Below are 22,169 nucleotides of genomic sequence, written 5' to 3' on the forward strand. Positions count from 1 at the left end.
TGTTCCACTGATATTTGAAGAACCACTCATTGGATTTTGATGAAACTTGGCACATGGATGCTCTGATCTAATGCGCAGATTTCATTAGTTTTGGGTAAAAATCTGTTTACATTAATTACCTAATTTGCATAATGATTAATCAATTTTCGGCTTTTCCACTGATATCTCAAGTACTAATCATAACATTTCAATAAAACTTGGTACATAGATGTCATATGAGACTGCGCAGACTTGATAGTTTTTAGGGTAATATCAGTACATATTAATTACCTAATTTGCATAATTAATTCATTTTCAGCTATTGATATTTCAAGTAGTAATGAACACATTTCAATGAAACATGGTACATAGTTACTTGAGGACTGTGCAGTGCAGAGACCTAATTAGTTTTTGGAGAAATATTTGTGCATATTAATCACCTTATTAGCATAATTAGTTAATTTTCAGCCCTTCACCTGATATCTCAAGTACTAATCATCACATTTCAATGAGACTTGCGACATAGATCTTCTAGGACTATGCAGAGACCTGATTAATTTTAGGATAAATTATTGTGCATATTAACTACTAATTTGCTTAATTAGTTAATTTGTCCTAAGAACCACTCATTGAATTTTAATGAAACTTTTAAAGAGTACTCATCACATTTCAATGAACCTACATGTGTAGGACTATACACCATATTAGTTTTGGTAAATATTTATGCTAATCACCTAATTAACATAATTAACATAATTAATTAATTAATTAATACTGATATCTCAAGTATTGATCATCACATTTGAATAAAACTTGGTACATAAATGCTCTAGGACAATAGACAGCCTGATTAATTCTCTTAATTAGCACAATAATTAATAATTTTTTGGTTCTAATCACATTTCAATGAAACTTGGTACATAGATATTACATTACGCAGATCTTATTACTTTTACATTGCGCAGACCTTATTAGTTTTACACTTAAATGTGTTCATATTAGTTACCTTATTTGCATAATTAGTTTTCTGCATTTCCATCAATATCTCAAGTTCAAGTAATTTTGAATTATTTTTTAATGTGTCTCCAATACTCTCAGCACACGGGAGTTCTTTCTAAGTTTTCTTTGATTTTGATTTTTTTTTCAAATTTATAATCAATATACATAACTTGATAAATACAAACACCAAAATAGGCTCTATTTAGTTCCCCTTTAATCAATCTAATCTCAATGACTTCATCAGTATCAAATTGATATGTCAGATCACAACATTTTGGACGGGGACTGTGTCATTAACAATGACTTGTTGGTTATGCTTCTAACTCTGCTCTATAAAAATGTCAGTTGCTAGAACATAAAAACTCAGATTATATTATATTGTGTCTACATATAAGTCTCATTATGTGCAGTGTTACTCTGCATGAAAATGTGTTAAATAAAAATCAACTTTATAAATTATAATCTTGTTGGTAATCTGGTATAGCAGGGTGTATAGCGAGAGCCCCCTCCCTTCCTCCCATGGTGTCCAGCTTTGCTAGTCAAGAGCATCTTAGTAAGCAATTGACTACTGTAAAATACCTCATTTTTGCTCATAATTTAATTTTGCTGAAGGGATGATTCAGTGAAAATAAAATCAATTGAATATGCCTTTTTTCATACGTTTCACATTCAACTTGTCATCAATCAGTGAAAATAAACAAAATACAAAACACCCAAATAAACTTTAGAGTGAAAATGAATTCCAACTATACAGTATACATTAGCATGCCATGTTTTCAAGTGTGTATTAAAGTGTGCTCTATTTGACAACCTTCCATTGTGTTTTATGTCTCTTGCCATATGCTGCACTAACTAAGATTGGACAGATTTGTTTTTTTTGCCATGTATGGTTAAATACACAATCTCTATGTAAATTCATGCACAATTTGTTTGGGTGTTTACATTTACTCTGTGAAACCATATGATTTGGATGATGTGGATGCACTATATTTTTTAGAATATTGAACATTTTAGAATATTGAAGTGAACATAATACTTTGAATGATTAGTGTGCCCACTCACCATCAGAGAGATTGCTGGTTCATTCTGTGCTTGGCTACCCATTCAGCAGGTAAAAAAAAGACATGAGAGTGAAAAACTGCCGGTCTAGGATGCTGTGCCTTTGCATGTAAAAAAATAAAAGCATCCACGTCACAATGAGTAGTGAATCATCACAGAATGACAGGAATGTCATTTAAAGTCTATAAATGAAATTTAGTCTTGTTGATTATCCCTGAAATGAATAAATAAAAACAATAATTCCTACTTTAAATTTACAGACTGATCACGTTGAGGAATTCCTGCAACATCTCTATAATTGGATATCCCAAGATCCTATATGGCAAGGTGAGTAAACAAACACAGATCATGTTAGTCATCAATTTTACATTCAAACTCAAAATTGTTTAAGGGTGGATTTAAAGTTATCTTGCAATATACATGTATATATATCCACATCACTTTTAAATACAACATATGGTCATCTGTTTTTGAGTATCATCTTCAAACATTGGAATTGAAATGTGTCCAGCCTCGCTCTTGTTACTTTCATAGATTTGTCATGTCTCGCATCCATAAAGTAGGACTGGTAATAAAAGTAATTTGAAAAGTCTTACTTTGGTTGTTAAGGCGTGTAATTTATTATACATCTGTTACCATAACACAACAAGTTACAGCGTGCCATAATTTTGCGGTATTGCCCTTGGTATTTTCATCTTACCATATTAAGAAATGCTAATTCCAAATTTGGAACAATTACGCATTCCCATGATGTATTCCTGGGAGGAAAAGATGTATATAATAATAAGACAGTACGCATGATTACCTCTGCTGCATGTTGGTCGATCCTCCCGCTTGTACTGTCTTCGTTCATACTTTGTAGTATCCTCGATAACCTCATTGTATTCTCATGATAGCCTCCTAGTTTTTACTTCATGTCATCAAAACACAATGTGCTGTAAATAAACCTGATTCACCATCTTGTTTTTCAGCCGCTACCGAAGACCAGATACTAGATGCTCAGGTTGCGACAGAACGAGCCATAATGAGTAGAATATACAAACAAGCGTTGTATCCGAATGGTGATGGTGATATCATGCGGGACCAGTAAGTACCGTACTTGACTGCGTTAGCGTCCAGGGGCCTCAACTCAGAAAATCAGAATTTTTTAGGGGTGGGTACTTACCCGACCACCCCCCTCGAAAAAGAGTGCAAATGAAAATTTTTATTCATCATGTGACAGATTACATCTTTGAGGGAAAATCAAATTACGAAATTATTTGCGTGGTCATTGATTTTCACAATGAAGAAACAGAAATGATCACAAAAAATATGCACGTTTTATTACAATATTAATTATGTACCACCAGAATTTACAAAATTAAAAACATTAGAGTCTGTTGGAACACAGTCTAAGTCAAAATTTTCATTATTATCTCCACTGACGAAGGTGTTGGATCGCACGCAAACACTCGATGAAAATCACTTTCCGCCATGATGCATTTGCAGATTCGACCTGCAGCAGCGTCCTTTGACCTATTGGGTCAAGTTGGTTATTAACCAATCAGAATGCTGTGTTGTACCAACGCAATTCTTCGTAAGTTTCCAAAGATTTTTCGGTAATGCAATGTGGAAGTGAATTATCGATGACCAAGTACGAACTGTTGGATTTGATTTCAGCGAATAAACGCCATGGTTTTTTTCAAAAAACTAGTAACTAGCCATTTTTGAGAGGTAAACTGAATATGGCATGAAATATTTACCGCATTTTACTTGTAATAACAGGTCATTGTCGAATCATAGTTTACGCACGGTTACCGTGGTCTTTTCATTCACAACATATTCACAGCGATCGATATCCATGCTGTATCATAAAAAAAATGATTACCAAGATTCGTTACGCAAGACCAAGTTTTATATTAGTTGCATTTTGAAGGGGTGGGCACTTTGCCGAATGTGACCCCAAATATAAAAATTGAGCAGAAGTGGGGGTCGGGCACTAACGTAGTTGAGTACTGTAGAATACTTTATTTTCGTTTGGAATTTATTTTTGCTATTTTCGCTGAAAGGATGATTCCATGAAAATGAAATCCAGCGAATATACTTTTTTCCCTATATTTCACATTCAGCTCGTCAAAAATCAGTGAAAATAAATTCCATACAAAACACCCAAAATGCCTTTTCAGCGAAAATTAATTCTGGCTAAAATAAAGTATTTCGCAGTACCTATTGGAATGGCGTATCTGGCATATGGAGTTAATGTAAAACTGTCAATACATAGTATCTTGAAACTTTAAAGCGAAAAGGAAGAGCAATCTGAGTTGGTTGGGAAAATGTGCTAAAATATCCTTCAAATGTCAGGCCTTTGTGATTTAAATTAGGAAAATAAAAAGATATCACTCGTGCAACAACAGTATGCGAAATGTACCAGGCTTCCACAAATACTGTATTTGCATACATGTATCACCAATAGTAGCACAGATAAATGAAAAAATGCATTGATCGTATGCTGGATCATTTTAATATGAATTTATTTTGACTATATATACACCTTATTTACATAAAATACATGCACTACTAATAGAGCAAATACAGTATATCAAGTCAGATTATTTGTACCGTCGTTGTAACAAGAAACATAACTTGTAACTGGTTTGTATACCTGTATACAATAGCAGCTATTCTTGTAAATGTATTGTGCTGGAAGTATCCCTCTGTGTATTAAACATTCAAATTAAGAAACTATACAGACATACACATTATGATATATATTATGTACATGTATAAAAAAAAAGATATACCACTGAAACCCTGAGTCCATCCTGAATTAATCATATAAAACTAAAGTACTAATACAATAATTTTGTTATTTTTTAGAGTGCTTCATGAACACATCAAAAGATTATCCAGGGTTGTGACAGCCAGCCACAGGGCACTACAGGTGGCTGAGAAGTATAGGAAAGAAGCCCCCTGGCCATCAGCACAAGCAGAATTACTTACCATTAATGTATATAAAGTGAGTACTTTGCCTCATGTATATTGAAAACTTTTGTTCTATATGCTCAAATGATGGGTCTCATACCACCAATTAGCCTACCAGTGTTGAAATCATATGGTGACTATTGTCACAGAGTTTTATCTGAAATTGGATGTGTGTGTGGGCATACGCCAGCTGTTAGACTTGTATGTGTAGCTTTGTTTATTGGCAAGTACCAGTGATCTGTTGATCTGCACAACTCTCTCTCTCTCTCTGGCTGCTTTTCTGAGAATATTGAAGGTAAAAAGCCTGACAAATTTATTCGTTTTGTTTACATCTATTTTGTAGGAGTTTGAACTGGCTCCAACATGTGTTTTTTTGGCCAGAATTTTATTACATACATTTGGTTTCAAGAAATTAAAACACTATAATTTTGATCTTTAGTGATATGAGCCCTGATATTAATACTTGTCACTAACACACTTCTATGTGCTCACATAATACTAACATACTTCTATGAGCTCACTTGATTCTAAAACACTTCTATGTGCTCACTTGATACTAACATACTTCTATGTGCTCACTTGATACTAACATACTTCTATGTTCTCACATGATACTAACATACTTCTATGTGCTCACTTGATACTAACATACTTCTATGTGCTCACTTGATACTAACATACTTTATGTGCTCACTTGATACTAACATACTTCTATGTTCTCACATGATACTAACATACTTCTATGTGCTCACATGATGCTAACACACTTTAATGTGATCACATGATACAAACAGACTTCTATGTGCTCATGTGATACAAACATTTCTATGTGATTATATGATACTAACATGCATATGTGTGCTAATGTGATACAGACATACTTCTCACATAATTCCAGTATAGTACCTTCCCACACACCTACATGTACAGATAGTATTGCGATCCGCTCCGCTAGGATTGCCCTTATAAGCACTTTTGTCGCTTCGTGTGTGTGTGTGTGTGTGTGATTTCCAGTGTTTTCACGATTTCTATGATATGATTTCTTCTGTGATTTTTTTGGCTTGGCTGATTTTTCCCAAACTTGACAGGTAGGTCACACCTTCACCCTAGTTATTAGGAAAAATCTGAGATTTGTTTTTGGGACCACTGTTGCCATAGCAAAAGCCAAAAAACTGATTTTTGGATAGCTTCGTGCCAAATGTATCTTCTACAAATTTAGGATAAAACACTTTAGCTCATTCTACTCAGCTTGAGTGTGGGCACAAAGTTACTATTTGAATTTTTGATATCTTTTTTCATTACTGAGAAATTTGACCCTAAAGTTGGGGTAACTTTTCACCAGCAACAGCTTTTATCTCCTCTGTAATTTTTTTGGCTCGGCTGATTTTGTTCATACTTCACAGGTAAGTCGTACCGTCACTAATTGGAAAAAAAATCCTGGCCCAACACTGCCATTGCAATATCCAAAAACTGATTTTTGAATACTTTCACCCCAAATGTATTACCTCCTACCAGTTTTGTAATAGCAGTGTTCAAATGACCATGCTTTTTTATTTTGGCTATGTTGCACACTGGTAGGAGATCACCGGTGCCGACATTGTTACACTGTATCAACGTAATCCCAACGCAACTTTGAACTTTGAATGAACTGTAAATGCTGCCTTCATTCTAAAAAATACTATCTCAAAACGGTTGAAAATAATAAATGTAAGAGCAGAATACGTCCTAGTAATAAACTAAGTGACTTCTAAAGACTGAATTGTTTTTGTGAGTTTTGTATACGGGGCCCATTTAGTTATAAACAGACATTAGCTTCACGTTTATGTCACACCAGGGAAACAGCCAAAAACATGTTGCTTGTTTTTGAGCGGAGTGGATCACCAACAAGCCTACCGGCTTGTTATTTTTGTATGTGATTACAACATATCTTACATGAAACCAGGGGTTTTTGAGACCACAGATTTAAATTTTTAATTGATGTTTTCCGGATTTACACTGAAGTGTATGTATATAGCTATTCACATCTCTGCCTTAATGTTTGAACAAATGTTTAGCTAGACTCTTACAATGTATGATCATGTTAATTTCATACTGATCAGGGCACCACCATTGGAAATTATATTGGGGCGTTTTTTTAACAATTAACAATTCATGTACTTTTCCTTTCAGACACCAAAAGATAAACTACAGTGTGTAATCCGCTGCTGTTCAACTATCATGAATCTGCTTAGTATGGCCAATGATAATTCCGTACCTGGCGCTGATGACTTTGTTCCTGTATTGGTATTTGTACTTATCAAGGCTAATCCGCCAGGTCTACTATCTACAATTCAATACGTCAATAGCTTTTACGAGAAAAGACTCAATGGGGAAGAGCAGTATTGGTGGATGCAATTTTCTGCGGCTGTTGAATTCATTAAAACTATAGATGAACGAAAGTAACTTGTTTGTTTGTGACTTTGCCGTGTAGTGTTCTTTACAGTATTTATAAACAATTCAATTAAGTATCACATATAATTACATTTAAATATTGCTCATCACATGATCAAGCAGTTCTATGATTGGTGGGTGAAATCATGTGATTACCAGGTAGCTGTACTGTGATTGGTTAGATAAAATCACCTGATTTAACCTAGGATTATTAAATAAAAATGTTTATTAAGATATAACTTTTGTTTCTGAAATTGTGTTGTCATTTATTAATTTTTTTTTTAGTTCATGTAAGCAAATATCTATCAGATTTATATTATTCGTGTGATTTTGAAAACATGTATGTACGAACTGCTGAAAACGTAATGTAGCATTCTTATTAATAAATTTATGAACTGCTAAAAATAGAATATTGTGTCCTATTATATGGTAGATGCAGGGGTTGATATTAAAAAAAGTTTGCGTCCTGCATAAAAACATAAAAAATTGATCACAGTAAATCATTCAAAAACTGTTATGTAATGATTCATATACATGCAAGTCATTCATATTTAAAGTTTTTATGGAAAAAAAAAAAGTGTTTAAAAAATAAAAACTTACAAAATTATCAATGATGACTTGCATATGCATGTAAATTTTTATGACAATTTGATCAAATATGGTCGACTAGTGGCCATTTCAAGTATTTAAATGTGTCCGGAAATGTCTGACAGATAGACAGATCAATTTTATTCAAACTTTGTCATGATCATGCATATTGGGTTACAATTGGGTGCACGTAAATTTGTTTTTGAGATTCAAACTAAAATGGCCAACTGGAAGCCATTTTGTTTTCATTCATGTCTGTGCTGATTCCTGATTAATAATATTAATGCAAGTTTCTGAAAACTTCAGTTCCTGTCCACAGAAAGTTTAATATTTAGCTGCCTAAAATCTGTCTCGGACATGTTGGAATCGTAATCTACGATTGTGCTTGGACAGTCTACAACTTCGATTCTGTACAAGGTAGTTCCCTGGGGGGGGGGGGTACTTCAAGTCAGACCTGGTACTCGTGCTGAAGTATAGCTTTTCAAAATAGCCTTTAAGCACATTTTTTTGGGGTGAAATTATACCCCTTTTCAAGTGCAGAAACTTAAAATATACTATTACATACTAAAATCATTCTGTTTCCAAGTTGAGGTAACATAAATTCATGAGATTCCTTTTTTCACACTTATTACTATACATGTGTATATGCGTCTAATAACACCCTTTTTACATGTTTTTTTACTTTGGCTTGGTACCATATTTATTCAGAAAACTCCCTGAGGGCTGTCCATTTCGAGTTCCATTGCTAAACATATAAAAGATAAAATGTGAAATGCAATCTTGTTGTTTTGTGGTCTGATTCAATTTTCAGTAGATTTGATTTAGGTGGTTTAAAACTTGTCGTTTTTACACACATTTCTCTGATAAAGCTCGCATTAATTGTTTGAATTCTGTATGATGCTGGCATTTGGGTGAACCAAATATTTTTTGCAACAACAGAATACATCACTATAGCCATAAATAATCCCTATATTGCCTTACTAGCTGATTTTGGCTGAAATAGCGCTCAATCAGATTTTTACACCCTTTCAGTGTTTATACACAGAAATGTTTCTTTTTCAAGTAGCTATTTAATCCTTCATTTTAGTGAAATAATGTTTAGTGAGTGAAATATTATTGTCATACATAGTTCTATCTTCGGAACAGCAGAAACCAAGACATATTAACTACGAGCCGGTCGGCTGGTTGGCGATCCACTAAGCTCAAAGGACCATGTTTTCAGCTGTTACAATGGTAGGACGTGAAGCTAGCGTCGGTGTATCACTAACACAGGGTCACTCATACGAAGTTCTCAAACAGCATCCAGTCTTCAGAACTTTTGCGATTTTTTTTCTAGATTCTTTGATTGAACGCAGCATTTACAGTTCATTTAAAGTTCAAAGTTGCGTTGGGATTACATTGTGCATTGTAACAATGTGGGCACCAGTGATCATGATCTCTCGTCTATGTGAAACTGCTATTACTGATAGAAGGTAATACATTTAAGGCGAAAGTATTTAAAAATCAGTCTTTTTTTAAGGATTTTACCACCTAACTAGAGTGAAGGTGTGATTGGCTTGCCAAGTTTGAACCAAAGCAGCCCAGCAACAAAACTCACAGAAAAGTAACAATACCCTTCCTGGTGAACAGTTACCCCAATTTGGGGGTCAAATTTCTCGATAATGTAACAAGATATCAAAAATTCAAATACATTGTACCGAAAGTATTTTTGTGCCCACACTCAAGCTGAGTAGTATGAGCTACAAATGTATGTCTGAGGTGTTTAATCCTTTTAATTTGGCGCGATGGTATTAACAACTCAGGTTTTTGGCTGTTGCTATGGCAATGGTGGGCCCCAAATTCTTTTCGCATTTTATCTACTAAGGGACTGGACAGAAAGTACAGAGGGATAGGCCAGTGTCGCGTACATAAAAATATATGACCCTTCACAAACATTTGCATGAAATTTGCTGCGCTCTCCCTTGAATGGTGCATGAAAAAAAAATGACCCTCCCCTACTAATTGACTTTATTATTGGCTCTTTATAAGTGTTGTGTGTTGAATCGTGTGCATTCTTTAAAATATGAGATACAAATGTTCAATGTCATCATTAATTTTAATACTCTATTCTTATTACATACTCTAAATATACAAATTTTTTTATAACAACACTGAGATTCAGCCAAACTTTACTGGTCTAACGAATTCTAGTAATAATTACAAAAGTATTGAGAAGACTTATATCCAAAGCTTGTTGGAAGACTTGCCCACCATATAGTATAAATATGCTAATGAGAAAACTAATCATATTCACCAAATCATCTTCAGTGTATTTATCTCTTGAATCAGTGTGATGTTGAATGAAATAAGATATATGATTCAAAACTAACTTAAACAAATGATCTAACAAGGGACATTCAAACACCATAATCGCGCACAGACGTCACATTGAGGTCACCAGGTCAAATCGAGGTCACGAGGTCAAATCAAAGTCACGAGGTCAAATGAAGAACACTAGGGGCCAGGGAACAAAGGAACCGCCAAGGAAACAATAGATGGCATCCCAGGCATCAATTTGAGAGCAAATTGAGCCATCAAAAAAATTCTGGCACATTCTGGGGCTGTGCAGTAGTTTTATAAGTCATTTATAGATGCGCACTAGCGTTATTTAGACTTGCCGTGGTCGAATTGACCGGGTACAGCGACAATCGGAGTCAAATCCCACCAGGAATAACATAACAGGGGACATTTAAATACCCTAGGCGCGCACAAAGATCACAGGGTGACATCGAGGTCACATCAAGGTCACGAGATCAAATGAAGATATATGATTCAAAACTAACTTAAACAAATGATCTAACAAGGGACATTCAAACACCATAATCGCGCACAGACGTCACATCGAGGTCACAAGGTCAAATCGAGGTCACGAGGTCAAATGAAGAACAATAGGGGCCAGGGAACAAATGAACCGCTGAAAAAACAATGGAAGGTAGTCCTGGCGCCCATTGAGGACCAAATTGAGCAGGTAAAATAATTCTGGCACCTTCTGGGGCTGCGCAGTAGTTTTCCAAGTCATCTATAGATGCGCACTAGCGTTATTTAGACTCGCCATTGTCGAAATGACCGGATACAGCAAAAAACGGAGTCAAATTGGACCAGAAATTACCTAGCAAGGGACATTCAAATACCCTAGGCGCTCAGAGGTCACATCGAGGTCACAAGGTCACATCGTGGTCACTTCAAGGTCACGAGGTCAAATGAAGAACAATAGGGGCCAGGTAACAAAGGAACCGCCAAGGGAACAATGGAAGGCAGCCCTTGCGCCAATTTGACACCAAATTGAGCTGGCTAAATAATTCTGGCACCTTCTGGGGCTGCGCAGTAGTTTTATAAGTTCTCTACAGTTGCGCACTAGCGTTATTTAGACTCGCCGTGGTCGAGTTGACCGTGTACTGCAAAAATTGGAGTCAAATCCGATCAGAAATAACATAACAAGGGAAATTCAAATACCCTAGGTGCGCACAAGGTCACATCAAGGTCACGAGGTCAAATGAAGAACAATATGAGCCAGGGAACAAAGGAACCGCCAAGGGAACAATGGAAGGCAGCCCTTGCGCCAATTTGACACCAAATTGAGCTGGCAAAATAATTCTAGCATCTTCTGGGACTGCGCAGTAGTTTTCCAAGTCATCTGTAGATGCGCACTAGCGTTATTTAGACTCGCCAGTTCGAATTGACCGGGTACAGCAAAAACCGGAGTCTAATCGGACCAGAAATTACCTGGCAGGGGACATTCAAATACCCTAGGCGCGCATGGAGGTCACATTGTGGTAGGGTCAAATCGAGACCACGAGGTCACACCAAGGTCACGAGTTCAAATGAAGAACAATAGGGCCAGGGAACAAAGGAACTGCCAAGGGAACAATGGAAGGTAGCCCTGTCGCCAATTTGGGACCAAATTGAGCATGCAAAATAATTCTGGCACCTTCTGTGGCTGCGCAGTAGTTTTCCAAGTCATCTATAGATGCGCACTAGTGTTATTTAGGCTCACCGTGGTCGAATTGACCGGGTACAGCAAAAACCGGAGTCAAATCAGACCAGAAATAACATAACAGGGGACATTCATGTACTCTAGTCGCTCATAGAGGACACATCGAAGTCGCAAGGTCAAATCGTGGTAACGAGGTCACACCAATGTCACGAGGTCAAATGAAGGAAAATAGCGACCAGGAAACAAAAGAACCGCCAAGGGCTGCCCTAGCGCCAATTTTAGACTAAATTTAGCCAGCAAAAAAATTCTGGCACATTCTGGGGCTGTGCAGTAGTTTTCGAAGTCCTCTATAGTTGCGCACTAGCGTTATTTAGACTCGTCATAGTCGAATTGACCGAGTACAGCGAAAATTTGAGTCAAATACCACCAAAAATAACATAACAGGTGACATTCAAATACACCTTGTTACCTTGGTGAACTGCCAAGGGAACAATGGAAGGTAGCCCTGTCGAATTGACCGGGTCCAGCAAAAACCGGAGTCAAATCCTACCAAAAATGAGCTAACATGAACATTCAAAAACTATAGGCGCACACAGAGGTCACATCGAGGTCACAAGGTCAAATCAGAAAACGAGGTTACACCAAGTTCACGAGGTCAAATGAAGAACAGCGAGGGAACAAAGAAATCGCTAAAGGATCATTGGAAGGCTGCCATGGCGCCAATTTGAGACCAAATTGAGCAGGCAAAATAATACTGGCACCTTCTGGGGCTGCGCAGTAATTTTCCAAGTTCTCTATAGATGCGTACTAGCGTTATTTAGACTCATCATGGTCGAATTGACCATGTACAGCGAAAACCCGAGTTAAATCCGAAGAGAAATGAACTTACAGGGGACATTCAAATACCCTAGGCGCGCACAGAGGTCACAACGTCAAATCGAGGTCATATCAAGATTATGAGGTCAAATGAAGAATAATAGAAGCCAGGGAACAAAGGAACCGCCAACGGAATAATGGAGGGCTGCCCTAGCGCCAATTTGAGACAAAAATGAGCAGGCAAAATAATTCTGGCACATTCTGGGGCTGCGCAATAGTTTTCAAAGTCAGGTGACATTCAAATACCCTAGGCGCGCACAGAGGTCACAGGGTCACACAGAGGTCACATCCAGGTCACGAGGTCAAATGAAAGACAATAGGGCCAGGAAACAAAGGAACCGCTCAGGGAACAATGGAAGGTAGCCCTGGCGCCAATTCGAGACCAAATTGAGCAGTCAAAATAATTCTGGCACATTCTGGGGCTGCGCAATAGTTTTCAAAGTCATATATAGATGCGCACTAGCGTTATTTAGACTCACCATGGTCGAATTGACCGGGTACAGCGAAAACCAGAGTCAAATCGGAAGGGAAATGAATTTACAGGGGACATTCAAATACCCTAGGCGCGCACAGAGGTCACAGCGTCAAATCGAGGTCATGAGGTCATATCAAGATCATGATGTCAAATGAAGAACAATAGAAGCCAGGGAACAAAGGAACCGCCAAGGGAACAATGGAGGGCTGCCCTAGCGCCAATTTGAGACAAAAATGAGCAGGCAAAATAATTCTGCCACATTCTGGGGCTGTGCAATAGTTTTCAAAGTCATATATAGATGCGCACTAGCGTTATTTAGACTCGCCGTGGTCGAATTGACCGGGTACAGCAAAAACAAATCCGGCCAGAAATGACCTAACAGAGTGCATTCAAATACCCTAGGCGCACACAGAGATCACATCGAGGTCACGAGGATACACCAGAGTCACGAGGTCAAATGACGAAGAATAGGAGTCAGGGAACAAAAAAAAACGCCAAGGGAACAGTGGAGTGAAGCCAAGGCGTCAATTTGCTCTCAAATTGAGCCAGCAAAAAAATTCTGGCACATTCCAGGGCTGCACAATAGTTTTCTAAGTTCTCTATAGTTGCGCACTAGCGTTATTTAGACTCGCCATGATCGAGTTGACCGAGTACAGTGACAATCGGAGTCAAATCCGACCAGAAATAACATAACAGGGGACATTCAAATACCCTAGGCGCGCACAGAGGTCACAGGGTCACACAGAGGTCACATCCAGGTCACGAGGTCAAATGAAGGACAATAGGGGCCAGGGAACAAAGGAACCGCTAAGGGAACAATGGAAGGTAGCCCTGGCGCCAATTCGAAACCAAATTGATCAGTCAAAATAATTCTGGCACCTTCTGGGGCTGCGCAGTAGTTTTCCAAGTCCTCTAGAGTTGCGCACTACCGTTATTTGGAGTCGTCATGGTCTATTGACCAGTTACAGCGAAAAACCGGAGTAAATTTGAGAGCAAATTGAGCCAGCAAAAAAACTCTGACACCTTCTTGGGCTGCGCAGTAGTTTTACACATCTTCTAGAGTTGCGCACTGTCGTTATTTAGACTCGCCATGGTCGAATTGACCAGGTACAGCAAAAGCCGCAGTCAAATCCAACCAGAAATGCCCTAACAGGGGACATTCAAATACCCTTGACGCGCACAGAGGTCACATGGTCAAATTGAGGTCACGAGGTCACATCAAGGTCACGAGGTCAAATGAAGAACAATAGGAGCCAGGGGAACAATGAAGGGCTGCCCTAGCGCCAATTTGAGACCTTATTGACCCGACAAAAAATTCTGGCACCTTCTGGGGCTGCGCAGTAGTTTTCGAAGTCCTCTAGAGTTGCGCCCTGTCGTTATTTGGAGTCGTCATGGTCTAAGTGACCGGTTACAGCGAAAACCGGAGTAAATTTGAGAGCAAATTGAGCCAGCAAAAAAATTCTGGCACCTTCTGGGGCTGCGCAGTAGTTTTCGAAGTCCTCTAGAGTTGCGCACTAGCGTTATTTAGGAAATTACCTAACAGGGGACATTCGAATACCCTAGGCGCGCACAAAGCTCACATCAAAGTCAGGTTCCTTCTTTGTATGTGTCTAGTAGTTTACCTGGAACATATGCACATGCAGTGGTTTACTTAGACTGTCGACAGACTTACGGCGCTCGCTTGAAATGCCTTCGGTATTTCATTACCACGCCTACGACGTTTGAAAATAAGTGACTCTTTATTAGGCCCGAGAACTGTCGACAGTCTATGGTTTATTGATTCAATCAAATATGTCTGAGTGGCAGCCATTTTGTTTTTCTCATGCATGCTTTGCCAGTTTTTGTTCAAATTTGGTACATACGTTATACATCTTTGGATACATATCTATAATAATTCGTTTGAATATCGGATCAAAGATGGCCGACTGACAGCCACTTTTTTTTGAAAATGTGGTATCTTATGCACGCTGTGTAAGTTGTTAAAATTTGGTACATGCATTATACGTTTTAGATTACATTTCCATGAAAATTTGTTTTACAATCGCTTAAAGATGGCCGACTGGTGGCCATCTTGCTTTTTGACCATACTACTTTAGCTCCAAGGCTTTTAGACCATTTTCATTCATATTTGGCACATACATAAATGTTCATATCAGTTTGGCCCATAATCAGATCAAAGATGTGGTTTCTTTGAAAGGATTTGTTGGTTTTCGTTCAAATGTGATACAAACATTGTGTATGTTGTGATACATGTCCTTCATGATTTGTTTCGTGTTCAAATACAAAAAAACAAACAACAGGACCCATCTTGTTTTTTTCAAAATGTACTGTTACATGTTTTTCTCTCTTGGAATTATACATATGATACATGTCGTTGACAATTAGTTTCACAATCGGATCCATGATGGTTGACTGCCTGTAATCTTGCTTTTTGACCATACTACTATATCTCTGTACATGGGCCAAGACAAGTAAATTCAGTTTGGATACAAAAAAAATGCACAATTAGCTTATCCTGTTTAATTTCTGATCATAAATTTTGATTTTGAAAGAGTAATTTAATACATCTAATTTCTGTTGATACTAGACCATTTATTCACTCTAAATTACCAACTATACTTTAGTCTGCAACTTTATTTTTGGCATGAATAACATTTCCCTCTAATTCCAACGGGGACTATGTTATTCGCAATGACTTGTTAAATAGGTAGGCTTGTGGCTGCATGCCAGCACAGCCACTATACCAACAAAAGTTTACCGTACCTTCGGGTAAATACATCCATGTGAAGAAAATTCTACAATCATACCATGAAACCTACACTGAAAAGATAAAGATTATAACAACGAATGCGAAATATACTTTGAAGGGAAGGGTGGGTGGGGACGAAAGTCTGCCTTGTAGCCAAACATTGAAGTGAAATGAGAAAGTAGAAAGGTGCTAGTCACACCACTGCTAATATTATTATTAACTAATATTAGTAACCTCAATTCATTTAACACTGGATAATCATTGCTTTAAAATAATTACATTTTAAAGATCACATTTGAATGAAAAGTTACATTTGCATATTAATTACAATATGCTAAAATCATGTAAACAACGAGTGGCTATTGGTATTGTAAACACATATTATATCATAATATTTCACTTCAATAAATGTATGTGTTTTAATCCAGCAGTACTCGTACATTATTTTCCCCAGTGGTGAATTGCAGATATGGTGAATAGTACTGGCTGGAAACTTTCATTTCCGCTGTCAGATGATTCATTATTAGAATCTCCAGACAGTGAGTCCTCATCATAGCTCTGAATATAAGTTAAGTTTTAAACATGTCATTCAATCAGTGATTCAATGTAAATACAGTTGCTGTATCAGTAATAAGAATAGGTTTTTGTTGAGGCAACACAGTCAACCACGGTCAACCAGACTGTGCATAAAATCTCGGCTACTTTTACTGTGGTGTGATAAGACTTGCATAGGACAAACATCGCGACCATTCCCTTATGCCTGCATAGATTAATGTAACCCTCCCCTAAACACTTGCAAGAAAATCAGTGACCCCCCCAAAAAACCCACCGACCCCCTGTACTTTCTGTCCAGTCCCTAACCTGCCAGGTTTGAGCGAAATAGGCCAAGCCAAAAAAAAATTACAGAAGAATTAATACGCGAGGACACTGGAAATCACACACAGACAAAAGTCATTTTAATGGCAATCCACTGTGGGAAATCCTAGCGTAGCGTCAATAATAAAATTTGTGTTTAAAGTTTAAAATTTCCCGCGTAATTTCTAGTTTCAACTAGCTTGGAATATAACGCAATAAAATCACATGCAAAACGCCTTCCGAAGCAGGAATTAACAGCGAAAATGGATTGCAGATTTACACAATTTTTTGGCCAGTTTATTACTACAATGAGGGTGAATAGACGGCGCCCTCTAGAGGGGCCTTTCACATGACGTCATCATGCTGGAAGTCGGCCATATTGGAGGCACTCCTACTAACAACACGAATAACGCAGTCATTCTTTTGAATCTTTTCGAGATCTTAACGCTTAAAACTGTAATGTCCACTATATTAGTGTACATTTATATATTCATGTAATTGTTATTTGTGAAGTGCGCCCTCACAGGCAATATGTGAAAGAGTGTTTACAATATAGCTGCCATGTTCATGCAGTGAATAAATGAAGCTCAAGTTTGTGTTCCCACCATTGTATTAATTTCTGCCTCACGATCTTACAAAAACCATGTCTATCTCTAGTTCAAAGGGAAACACATCACTGTTTCATTATCGTTAAACTCTTCCTGTTGCAGAGAAGTTATGTTACGATAAAAAATTGTCATTAATTGGCGGTTCCGATTCGTACGCTATCGTTGCTGGTGAATGGTCAACTGATGCCGCCTTGTTACCTGCAGTTTCTTATCCAGACATTGTCAATTACTTGGTATTCAATCCCAGTCCTCACACAGTCCTCAGTCCCCTAGCTGATTTGAAACGCTTTAAAAGTCTTGAAGCATATAATCAGTTTGCTTGTGGGTGGGTGAGAGACGTATCAACTGTTTTTCACAATGACATACTTATTGTTACTGCCAATTAAGGTAAGTGGACCAAACAGACGTGAATACTATTGCCAACAAATGCATCGAAGACTGAACTGTGTTAGGAAAAAATTCTGTTTTAACTTTCAGTTTGCATGAATAACTTGTTACAATGTTGCATTCACATTGCATAAAGCTGTGCCACACAACAGATAGTCGTAGTTTTAAAGAATGTTTTTTTTTGGTTCTTTTTTCCAGGTTATTCTTTCACAGAGAATGACTGAGAAGCCATTACATCCTTGGATTGTAGTGGGAAAAAGTGGTTGTGTAATTTGTGCTCTTTGTAACTGTGTGGGAAGTCGTATTTTTGGACGTAATATTCTTTATAATACCAGCAATCAGACAAGACAAGTACTTTCAATAGTAGAACACAAGTAGTTTATTCGTGAACATAACATAGAAGAGCCCTGAAACAATTACAATGGATGCTTATATACCGTCGTGGGGATTCTGAATTTGAGCGGGGAAACTTAGATACAAATATACAATACTGTGATTGGTCAATACAAAGACGCGTTGAACAAGGCCTTTTTGGAGAATACAGGAAACGTTTAGTAAGGAATTGTTATGCATATCAAAATCCTTTATTGGACCCGAACATGTTTTATATTCACCAAATAAACAATGTTGCCATGTTTCTAGGCATACAACAAACTCGAAACCGAAACGGTCCAATTCAAACGACCTGCGACCTTAAAATGGAGACTTGTCACCTTTCCAAGTAAAAAAAAAGAGTGAAGCCAACAATAGAATAGGTTATTTATTAGAGGCGTCTGGAGAACCAATATTTGTGGCAATGAAAAAGGGATGATTTACCTCGGCAATACCTTAATTGCGATCTAATCAATATTGGCAAGGTTCAGGGAAACGCGGTGACCAGTGATGACACAAACTTTTGTGAATTTTGATGGAAGACATTGATTCATTTTTATTAAAAACTCCAATTCACTCTGGCATGGGAAAAAGTCAAGGATAATTAAAAATGGCTACTAAGGTCATAAAACATAGTTATGCTAATTACTTGAATTTTGTTGGCGATAGTTACGTAAACTAAGAACAAGATTCCAGGGACGACAGTGATGACCACCGAAATGTACCGGGGAGGTAATTGAAGGCAAACAAACACATGAAGCAGAAAAAAAATGTTTTCAAATTGTAGCATAAAGTAAAGGGCTGCACCACTGTTTACCCTTAAGAAGAATGGAAATTACACAAGGGGAGTTCCTAGCTTTGCTATCTGTGTAGAGCTTCTTTCTGAAAGTTGATGTTTTACTAAGTGGCTGACTGAGTAAAACATCACCGGTTTGCAGATGTTGGTGCAGTGTATTGCAAGAGGAAACGAGCAACGAATACAATGACAAAAATGTATGCAACATAAGTTTGATCAAATTATCAGATTCATCCCAAAATGTAAACTTATGCACATTCTTTAGAAATCGGCCACTTTTGCATCAAAACAAGTATGGTCTCGTAGTTGCATGTCACACAAATGTATCATTGATACTAATAGTAGTCTTGGTTTTTGGACTTTACACGTACTAAAAATACAAGTGCAGCTCTAAAATGTACAGACTTTCTTTAATACTGGGAATAAACGACGGTCACAATACAACTTTGTTTGATGTTTTATTACAAAATCTTCATAGTAAAAATGATACACATTTATCTATGGAAGCTAAACTACTACTTGAGTAAGTTGAGTTGGTTATTTATCCAGGAGAAAATCAATTAACACAAACTCCACCTCATTCATTATGGCTATCTGTAGAGGCTTTCCAGTAAGAGATTGCATTACTAATGGTGTTCATATTAGCTATGTCACAATGGCAGTATCAACCGATGTGTAGCAGAGGTCATGAGACTGTACCGTCTCAGTGCATACTTCAAAGTAACTTAACATTGTTGTACATTTTCCTAACCCCCGACTATTTGATGTAAGATATATTGGAAACTCCACATCAGAATTCCATATTTGGAATTTGGATTTTCTAATATGGTTAGATGTAGATTCCCTGTACAATACTGCAAAATTATGGAATGCTGTAACTTACAGTAATACAGATGCATACAAATGCCAATAAACCAAAAAGTATCGTCTCAGGTCTCAATCATATGAATTAGTTATAGACTGAGTATAGTAATATAATTGAAGAAGTTATAATGTTGTGAATGTAGTTCACAATCACAGACTTGTAAAAACTGGGTTCTCTTGCAGTGTTAATTTTTCAGCAACTTTTGACTTCAGAAATATGTTTCAAGGGATGTTTTATCTTTTTACCTTGGACAATCTAAGTGTCAACAAAATAGACCTACACAATGAGAACAGAAAATGAACAGAAAATATACAAACACAATAAAGGATATTTCTCGATAATTTTATGTGTATTCTTCACATAAAAAAATGCTTCATTGTGAGCAGCCATGATGTATATATTAGTCAGTGAATGGTACCTCACAAATCTGCAAAGGGTGTATGCCAACTATCTCAAACTATGTCCTGGGTAATGTGAGAAATTGCAGTGAAAATAAAGTGGTGTTATGCATTAGTCAAGTTTATATAAATAGAGCACTTAATTTGCAGGCTAAGCCAGCCTTGGACTAAATAAAATAACTGACTTTTGCAGGAGACCATGAACAATGGCCTTCATGTCTGTAAAGTGGACCTGTGTTTAAATAATTCTGTTGAAAAATGAAACAAAAATCTGTATTAGTCCTTATTGTTGGGATGCAACATAACTTTTTTCTTTAACATTTCAATAAAATAATGCATTGGGCCCATATCTTATTATCATAACCACTGTTATAGTATGTTCACCAGCACCCCCTTCCCCGAATATACAAATAATGCATTCTCACAATCCACATGGGAGAGAGGTGTTTCAAGTACATAAGTATAAAAAAAATCCCTTTTACAAAAAACTATCTGTTATTGCCCTTTGCTCTGGGCAGCTTCTTTCCTGGCAGCGTCTTGTAGTAGCTGTGTGTCAACCTCATCTGCTGGTAGCTGCACATACCGTACCACAGAACCACGTATAAAACAATTTTTCACTGAGAGCTAGGATTAAAAGAAAATGCTTGATTTGAGAATTGGTGAACACTATGACTGTCACAAATATTCCTGCTGAGCTTTTTTTTTTTATCAACAATAACATTGTACCTGTACATCATCCATTTACAAACACCACACTTATTATGTGAACAATTTCCTGTTGTGAAAAACAACAGAATATCAACGGAATGACAGCACTGTTAAAAATAAAGCATATAGGAAACAGTCTACGAATAAACAGCGAGTTTATAACACTACAGCCATGTCTTTCAATGAGTCGTTTCAATAAGTAAAATATGCAACAAGAGCTGTTCTGCCTACTCCTCCTCTATAGTGTTCATGGCTGGTTTGCAGTTGACAAGAACAAAATGTTGAAATCAGCCTCCAGAAGTCAGAATGTAGTGATTTTTAATTTAATATTGAGCACCTTCAGCCTGTGTAACCAGCCAACTGTATGAAAGTAGCAACAGCTTGAAATTGGGTGCATTCACATTTTAACAGCAACCCCCCCCCTCCAAAAGAAAGAAATGTACTTACCATGTGTGGATATTTTTCAGGGTCTGTCACGCTGATGTCTGTTAATTTAATATTGAGAAACTGATCTACCGAGTGCAGTGTGCCACATATACTGAAAGAAGCGATGAATGAAAAAAACAAAAGTTAATGACTACGTGCATATGAGGGCGCAGTTTCGCGTGACAAATGTCGATTGCTATTTATATTCGAAGCCGATGGGGTCAACAGTGGAGTCTCTCATACTAGTGAGACCCTAAATGTTATTTCCAATCACTTATATACCATTGAAGTCGGTGGTAAAAAGGAAATGACATACCTGAGATCATTTTTCAGTTCAACAACTACGTCTTTTCCGACCAACGACTTAAAGAACGAGTAGAAAAGCTACAAATACAAAATAAAGCACAATTCAGTAAATACAAAAAACGTCCAGCGTAGAGTAAACCGGACCATATACCAGACAAAACCATGTTAAGTCGCATATCGATGTTTGTTTTGCATCAAAGCAAACGTGCTTTGCACGATACCCACCATCTTGATTTTTGACCGGAAGTGGAAACAGTTGTTTGTCCTCGTTCCATAGAAATGTTTTCCACTCTAAAAAATATCATCAAAAATACAAATTCTTCAAAATAATTGACCAGACCAAGTGTATTTCAATTAAA

At 37.2% G+C, this 22,169-nt stretch overlaps 2 protein-coding genes across 3 annotated transcripts in view; one reads left to right on the forward strand and one right to left on the reverse strand.

The window, feature by feature from the left end:
• LOC100372876 (GTPase-activating protein and VPS9 domain-containing protein 1-like) overlaps positions 1 to 7,838 on the forward strand; it is a 41,739-nt gene extending 33,901 nt beyond the window's left edge. For both annotated transcript variants that reach the window (XM_002735401.4, XM_085492440.1), the window contains exons 15-18: positions 2,298 to 2,364; positions 3,009 to 3,123; positions 4,894 to 5,032; positions 7,168 to 7,838. In XM_002735401.4, coding sequence (XP_002735447.1) covers positions 2,298 to 2,364; positions 3,009 to 3,123; positions 4,894 to 5,032; positions 7,168 to 7,440 — 594 coding nt within the window. In that variant the 3' untranslated portion in view covers positions 7,441 to 7,838. The remainder of the gene's footprint in view (positions 1 to 2,297; positions 2,365 to 3,008; positions 3,124 to 4,893; positions 5,033 to 7,167) is intronic.
• A 10,456-nt stretch (positions 7,839 to 18,294) lies between these two features.
• On the reverse strand, positions 18,295 to 22,055 carry LOC100371976 (U6 snRNA-associated Sm-like protein LSm2). The gene is made up of 4 exons (XM_085492047.1): positions 22,036 to 22,055; positions 21,821 to 21,888; positions 21,526 to 21,616; positions 18,295 to 20,994 (listed from the first exon to the last, which is right to left on the reverse strand). The coding sequence occupies exons 1-4, from the start codon at positions 22,036 to 22,038 to the stop codon at positions 20,866 to 20,868; spliced, it is 291 nt and encodes a 96-aa protein (XP_085348173.1). The 5' UTR covers positions 22,039 to 22,055; the 3' UTR covers positions 18,295 to 20,865.
• Positions 22,056 to 22,169: the final 114 nt, after the last annotated feature.

This window comes from Saccoglossus kowalevskii, chromosome 17 (genome assembly GCF_978046115.1).
Source record: "Saccoglossus kowalevskii chromosome 17, keSacKowa6.1, whole genome shotgun sequence".
NCBI classification, from domain to species: Eukaryota; Metazoa; Hemichordata; class Enteropneusta; family Harrimaniidae; genus Saccoglossus; species Saccoglossus kowalevskii.